Below are 7463 nucleotides of genomic sequence, written 5' to 3'. Positions count from 1 at the left end.
TCTACCACTACAAATATTAAATACCAAATCACTAGTATAGAAGAATATAAATAACATTAACTTTATTCTACCATGAGGTACATTTTGATTGATGAAGTTGATATAGTCGATAGTTATAAAACCCCACAGTATACAGAGATGCCAACTTGCTCTGGACAGCAAATATATATTTTAAAGTGGCAGTTTATTAATTGTGATTTTTGGTTTAATAAATTCAATTTAGTAGATTTTTATCCACCACTTTTTTTTAAATAATTCGTAGGCTTATATAATTCTCCAATTTATTGTACTTAAGTCATTAATTATGTCTTTCATTTTTCAAAAATCAATTTTTTTACATATCAAATCATGTTTTATCTTTATTTTTAATTTAAGTCTACAATCAATATTTCTAATGTCGTCAATTTGTCATATTGAATCAAATTGTCATATTGAATCATTTGTCAAAACGTCAATTTCTCATATTGAATTTTTTCATTGTTTTATTATTTTACAAGCAAACGGCTTGATTTTTATGGCTGCCATAATGTTTGCCAAATCAATGTATTTTACCTTACTGTATGTAATTTGATGATGAATGGGATAGGGGCAGCTTCGCGGCCCAGGTGCCCAGTTTAATTAAATAAAGAAGAAGTACTTATGTCATGCCATACCTTTTAAAAAGCAAGTAAAAATAGTCAAATGTTTGCAAAATTTACTTTGTAGTTATTTACCGTTTTTTAAATTATTTTGGCTTGTCCGGAGCAGTTGGCATCTCTGAGTATATAGCGGACACATTTCACATAACGTTGAGCATATTAAAAGACTGATAAAAAAATTTTAAACACTGAAATATCTGTAACTATTCATAACTTTTTATTTCTACTTTCATTTAAAATACACAACTGCAACAAGAATCCATCATTAGGTAAGATCTCTCTCCGTTGACGCACACTTCTTATAGCTTCTTGCAGATTCATGCCAACTTCTTTCACCAAATAAGCCAACACTAAAGTTGCTGAACGACTTATTCCTTCTACACAGTGCACCAAAATACTCCTCTCCGTGGTTACGGCTCCTTTTATGAACACCAAAGCTTCATTAAAATGTTCACTTATAGAATAAGACATGTGGTCTACAGCCGGAACTCCAAGAAAACTTATTCCAGATTGAGTATAGTCTTTCTCAGAAAGAACGTGCACCATTTTCAGTGAACTGTCTGTTCCAAATGCAGAATTTAGAACATATTTAACATTCTTGGCTTTGAGTTCGGCTAAATTGGCGGCAGAAGCTGAATTCCCAATGTATATTCCTGGATAAACCTCATCCATGTCTTCAGTGGGATATTCTTGCTTGCCATAGGGAAAAAGACATATTCCCTTGGCCTCGTCAACTGTGCAATGCATGTTCTTTTACCTACTGAGCTGGGAAATATAGAAAGATGCATTAATTCGCGAGGTTTAACTAGAGTTGGAATTTTATATGCTGAGAAACATATAGTTTCAACTCGTATAGGCTAAAGGTAATGAGAAATTTTATTTTATATTCTATAACCCGCGTGGGACAACCGACCCAATTATGAGTGTACGACTATAATGTTCAACTCCGTAGGCTGGTAATTTTGAACCCAATCCAGAAGGTAAGGGAACTTAGTGGAATTAGCTAGTATTTGCGTTAAAAGGAGAGGAAAACCACAAAAAACTCCTATGGTTTTATTTTTCTCTGAAATCGTATAAATACGATTTCTTCGAAAATCTAAGCTGAACACTAAAACTTATGCAATTAGAGCAATAATAAGTCATGTCAATTTTACAGGATTCCTCGACGGGTAATAAGATGGATAATTTTGTTTAAACTAATATTGACCTCAAATAATTTAAATTTAAAAAAAGACCGGAGAGGCTCAGTCATAAGGAATCGATCTGAAAGTAAGACGGAAACGAGAAAAAACTGGTAGTAAAACCATTTAATTTATAACTGATTTTCGGGAGAAGTTAAATAAACTTTTATTATTCTAAATTATAAACTATTAATCAGCAGTTTAAATTATAAACTATTAAAAAAATAATGATCTGGTGTATATGTTTCAACTGTTTAAAAAATCATCCCGAAAGAGAAATTAGGGAATGACTTTTCTGAAGACTTTCTATACGGATAGAGGATTGCGACAGGCTGTAGTTCCTTGAAAGAAGAAGTCTTCCCGAAAAACAAGCTATTATGAGTTGGTTTTCGTTTACCAGTTTTTGCATTTTTTTTCTTCTTTTTAGTGTTTATAATTTTTTAGATCTGATAAATAAATGCTTTCAAATAGTGATTACATCTAAATCTTTCAATTTAATTACTTTTCGTGTTACTCGTGTCGTGTGTCAAGCGACAAAATTTTTGAATAAGGAAAAGCTGGCAATTATGCTTAACGAAATAAACCCTAAATAGTCCGTCCACCGTAAGCAGACAATTGAAGGCCAAATTCAAGTACAATCCCTTTATTTAAAAAAGAAATTTCACAAGAAAATGTTAAAAATATTTTTTCCACTATATCATACAAATAGTTTTTCTCCTGAAAAAAAAAAAAAAAAAAAAAAAAAAAAAGGTGTCAGTAACACAGACGACTTTAAATGATCCCTCCAAATATCAATTGTCTTTTTAAGGTGGATGGACTTTATAAATGCTTTATTTAAGAAACAGTGTTCATAGAACCAAGTTAGTATTTCATTAAATTCTAGGAGTTATAAAAAACAATAGTATTTAGGAAAGAAAAGATAATTTTTACGACAAAAAAATAATGATAATGAAAACAAGTGAAATGAATGAAAAAAAAATAAAGAAATCCAATTGCCATTAAATTTTAATAATTAAAACATATATAATTTTGATACTTTAATAATAAATTTAATAATTAAAACAAATCTTTAAGAATTAAAGAAAATTCGCAAAAACTCCGCCATGGAAAAAGTATAGGTGTTATATTGTTTGTTAGGCATCAACTATAATAATTGATAAATTGAATTATTTAACAATTTTAATAATAAATTTTAATGATTAAAACAAACCTTTAATAATTAAAACAAATTTGCCAAAAACTCTTATTAGAAAAAGTATAGGTGTTATACTCTTTGTCAGGTATCAATTATAATAATTGATAAGGTTAAAGTATTTACATAATTGATATGGTAATATTATTTATATGATTGATAAATTGAATCAAATTTAAGCTGAATGTGTAATGAGCGTGTAACTTTTAACTTTAACCGAAACTGTTTTAAGCGCGTGACTTTTAACTTAACAATTTTAATAATAAATTTTAATAATTAGAACAAACCTTTAATAATGAAAGCAAATTTGCCCAAAACTCTTATTAGAAAAAGTATAGGTGTTATACTTTTTGTCAGGTATCAATTATAATAATTGATAAATTGAATTAATAAGGTAAAAGTATTTGTACAATTGATAAGGTAATATTATTTATATGATTGATAAATTGAATCAAATTTAAGCTGAATATGTAATGAGCGTGTTACTTTTAACTTAAACCGAAACTGTTTTAATCACAGGATGATGGCGATAGGATCGGAGCTTTAATTTCTTTTGTTTTGTGCAAATATTTTACCAATGTTAATTTTTGCTTTAAACTTTAACTAAATAGCTTTTTTCTCTTTGTTGTAAACTGTATATAGCAGAATTATTATTATTATTATCATTATTATTACTATTTTGTTCCACGAAAAAAAAAAAAAAAAACTGATGTCAAAACTGTACAAGAAAAGTGGGCACAAATTATAAATTGAAATTAAATATTATTTTTAGAAACTGTGAGTATTAAATAGGTTTTATATATGTTACGTATTAAATTAAAACATTTTTTAAAGAAAAGATTAAATAAATTATTAAATAAATAATCAATTTTTAATTAATAAACTTTTGGTTTTGTTATCTGCAATTTAATTTTCTTAAACCAATTTAATTTTATAACCATCGTTGAACAGCAGACCCAATTTTGTGTTTACGGCTACTAATGTTTAACTCGGTAACCTTGTAATTTTGAACCCAATCCAGAAGAAAAGGAAATCCTGGATCAAGTACTGGGAGAAATTTGCCTTCGGGGAGGATTTCTTGGTAGAATTAACACAAATTTACGTTACATAGACAGGAAAACCTTCCACTCTTAGCCTGACGGCAGAGGGACTCTAACCCATGATCCGTCAAATATTATTGACAAGTAGCAAATATTAAGACAACAGCAACCACTAGTTTTTTTTTTCCTTAAAAATTATTATTATTAATTATATTATTTAGCAGGAGTAAAATAAGATCTTACTATTCTTAATTATAAACTATTCCTCACCTTTTTACTTTTTCTTGAATAAAAGACAATCCTATACATGCATGTTGAAATTCACAAATTTTTTTTATTAGACATAGAAATTTTACTCTATAAAATCAACTCAAAAGAAATGATTTTTATACCAGTTTTCTCTCCTTTCTGTGCTGATTTATATATAAACTTTCAGCCGTAGTTGAAGTTGCGAGCAGTTTTGTTGCTACATTGCGGTGAGGTAGCTGGATTTCTAATGAAAATACTTTCTCCTTTAATTATAAATTTTTTTCAGGTTCCCAATGGCCTTTAACCCCTTAACGATCGTTTAATTTTCAAGAAAACGGTCATAAAAGTGCCTATTTTTTTAGCTTTTGTATTTCTATTACGTATTTGATATTTGCTCACAACTAGTTTAAAATAAGCTAACTATCTACAATTACCTTAAAAATACCCTGATAATGCCATCTGGTGTGTAAAATGAGAAATAAAATGTTTTCCGGCAAAAAAATGAATTAGTTTTATTCGTACTGGCGCGTTATTACTGAAGCGAGAAATAGAGGAATATACGGGAGCGAGAAATAGAGGGTGAAACCTCAACCCGTCATTTTCACGGGAGCGAGAAGGAAGGGGTTAAAGCAAAGCTACATTTTTAGCTAATATATTTATTTTTAATAATTTCAAGCTAGTAATTGTCTGTTTTACATTCTTTGGCCCAAAAACTATGCCTGCAAAACGGTATAGAGCTTTAAATAACTATTTTTTACATTCAGTTTTTAAAAAATGGTTAAAATAAGAAAACGAATCTTTTTTAATTAATATAATTGTGACCACCGATGCCTATTACTTTTCAAGTGAAATGTTCTAAAATTCTTCGAAACGTTTAATTGACATCTTAATAAAAGGAAATTCATATCAGAATGAATTTGCTACCGTTATTATATTTTAAAAGACCCGTGCGACATTTGCAAAATCTTTCTCAACAAGCTTAACAAGTTAACAGCTATGATGTTAGAAAATGAAAAATATTTCTTAAAAAGCACAAATGTTGATAAACATGGTGTTGCAGAGATGCCAACTTGTTCCGGACAGCAAATATATATTTTCAAGTGGTAGTTTATTAATTTTGATTCTTGGTTTAATAAATTCAATTGTTCATTTTTATCCACCACTGTTTCTAAATAATTCGTAGGCTTATATAATTCACCACTTTATAGTACTTATGTCATGCTATACCTTTTAAAAAGCAAGCAAAAATAATCAGATATTTGCAAAATTTACTTAGTAGTAGTTATTTACCGTTTTTTCTAAAAAATTATTTTGGCTTGTCCAGAGAAGTTGCCACCTCTGTTATTGAGGAAAATTGAAAAAAATACTTTCACACCATTTTATTTTTTCAAAGTCATGAAAATAAAAGGATATAGTCAATTTGGAACATTATAATTTCTTTATAACTTTTTAACGAAAGTTAAAATTCCGACTGAAATATTGTTGCATTCTAAACATACCGCTACATGATTAAACTTTTTTCATTACAGAAATTGCTTATTTCTAATCATATAAGACGAAACAGATTTATTAAAATGATGGTTTTATCTAATTTTTTGAATTTATGTGATATGCTTAAGATATATACTTGTTTATTTTTAAACATTTATAAAGTCAACAAGTTAACGATAGTGCTAATATATTTTTAAAATAAATATTAAGAAAAAGAAACACTCGTGCACTGAAAAATCCGTTATGTAAACACTACAAAGTAGACATTAACACTAGAAAACTATTTACACGAAGAGAAAGTGAAATAATGTACACATAACGAATTGCCTAATCATTAAATTCTCCTAGCAAAAACATATCGCCATGCAATAATCATTTCCTTTCGCCTTTTCAACAGGAATTACCTGTAATCCTATTTTATGCACCGCATGGTGTCAAAATACTGAAGACTGCAGCAGCACCTGCTCAAATCTACCTCATAGATCAAATAACATTTTTAAAACGATTCTAAATTGGCGAATTCTGGCTTTTTTTTGACGCTGGGAGGCGCTGACTGACAGGTATGTTTCGACCTTACGACAGCAGGGGGAACACATTTAGAATCATGACTAAGACAGCTGGCTTTTCCAAAAACATTTTTAGCTGTCTCTAACATCTTCAGATAACTTCAGGAGTTTAAATTTGGAGTCAATGGCACGCATGCTGTTTATCTCAGTACCGTCTATGTTGGCGAAAATTAGTACCATTTTCAAAGTAAATCTGGAACTATTACCTCATATTTGTCACGTTTCACACGTTCGATGTCAGACCGCGTAATTGATAATGGAATGAGTTTTGAGGATGTAATATTTCATGCAATGTAAGCGAACGTGCTAAGAAGATTTTTGGGTGTAAAGGAAGTTAGGCATTTATGCATAAATGCTGCATGCTGCCGCTGTAGAACATGAAGGATCGTGTTCTCAAAGACAGCATTTCTTAACACGTAATTTCACACTATTCAACTTTTAAGATTTTTAGTTATTTAATCATTTTTTTAAATGCTTAAATAGTGACAGTACCTCTGCTGCCCTCTGTTAAAAGTAGATTCCATTTATTTATTTTTAGTACTTCATATGAAATTTAAAATTCTTCACACCCTTGTTCACCACTAATTTTGTGAGACTCTAACAGGAAGTTAAATATTCTGTCGTTCTCTACTTTACTTAATTAAAATAAAAATACTGACTCGATTTTATAAAAATAGATTTCCTTTTAACACATTTATTTACACAAGATGTTCCATCATATTGTCATAACAACCTGAAATCTACATCCTTTTAAAAAAAATAAAACGAGACGAATTCTAGCTTATAGCTCACACAAAGTTAAATAATAAACAAATGGAATCTATATACTCTTCGAACACCTCCTGGTGTATTAATGCTTTTTAATGCAGCTGAAATAGGATTGCAAAAACATATTGTTTTCATAATCTATATTCTAGTTTTTTTGGATACTTCTTTTTAGTATTTTTTTTTCCATTTCTTTTTGAGCAGATACACTTACGATTTTCAATGAAATAGGGCTTTACTCAGTGTTTAAAATGAATATTTTAGATTGGGTAGTTAATAACATGATTTGTAACCTGTAATGTCAAAAATAATTAACTCCTCGAAGATTTATTTAATCTTTT

The 7463-nt window shown here is 29.2% G+C and overlaps 1 protein-coding gene across 1 annotated transcript; it reads right to left on the bottom strand.

Moving 5' to 3' along the window:
- Positions 1–832: 832 nt before the first annotated feature.
- LOC107452308 (dual specificity protein phosphatase 3) lies at positions 833–6336 on the bottom strand. Its single transcript, XM_043045932.2, has 2 exons — positions 6196–6336; positions 833–1403 (listed from the first exon to the last, which is right to left on the bottom strand). The coding sequence occupies exon 2, from the start codon at positions 1383–1385 to the stop codon at positions 846–848; it is 540 nt and encodes a 179-aa protein (XP_042901866.1). The 5' UTR covers positions 1386–1403; positions 6196–6336; the 3' UTR covers positions 833–845.
- Between the last annotated feature and the right edge of the window lie 1127 nt (positions 6337–7463).

The sequence above is a fragment of the Parasteatoda tepidariorum genome, chromosome 3, assembly GCF_043381705.1.
Source record: "Parasteatoda tepidariorum isolate YZ-2023 chromosome 3, CAS_Ptep_4.0, whole genome shotgun sequence".
NCBI classification, from domain to species: domain Eukaryota; kingdom Metazoa; phylum Arthropoda; class Arachnida; order Araneae; family Theridiidae; genus Parasteatoda; species Parasteatoda tepidariorum.
The sequence above is the reverse complement of the archived record's forward strand: the minus strand, read 5'-3'. Positions and strand labels throughout refer to the sequence as shown.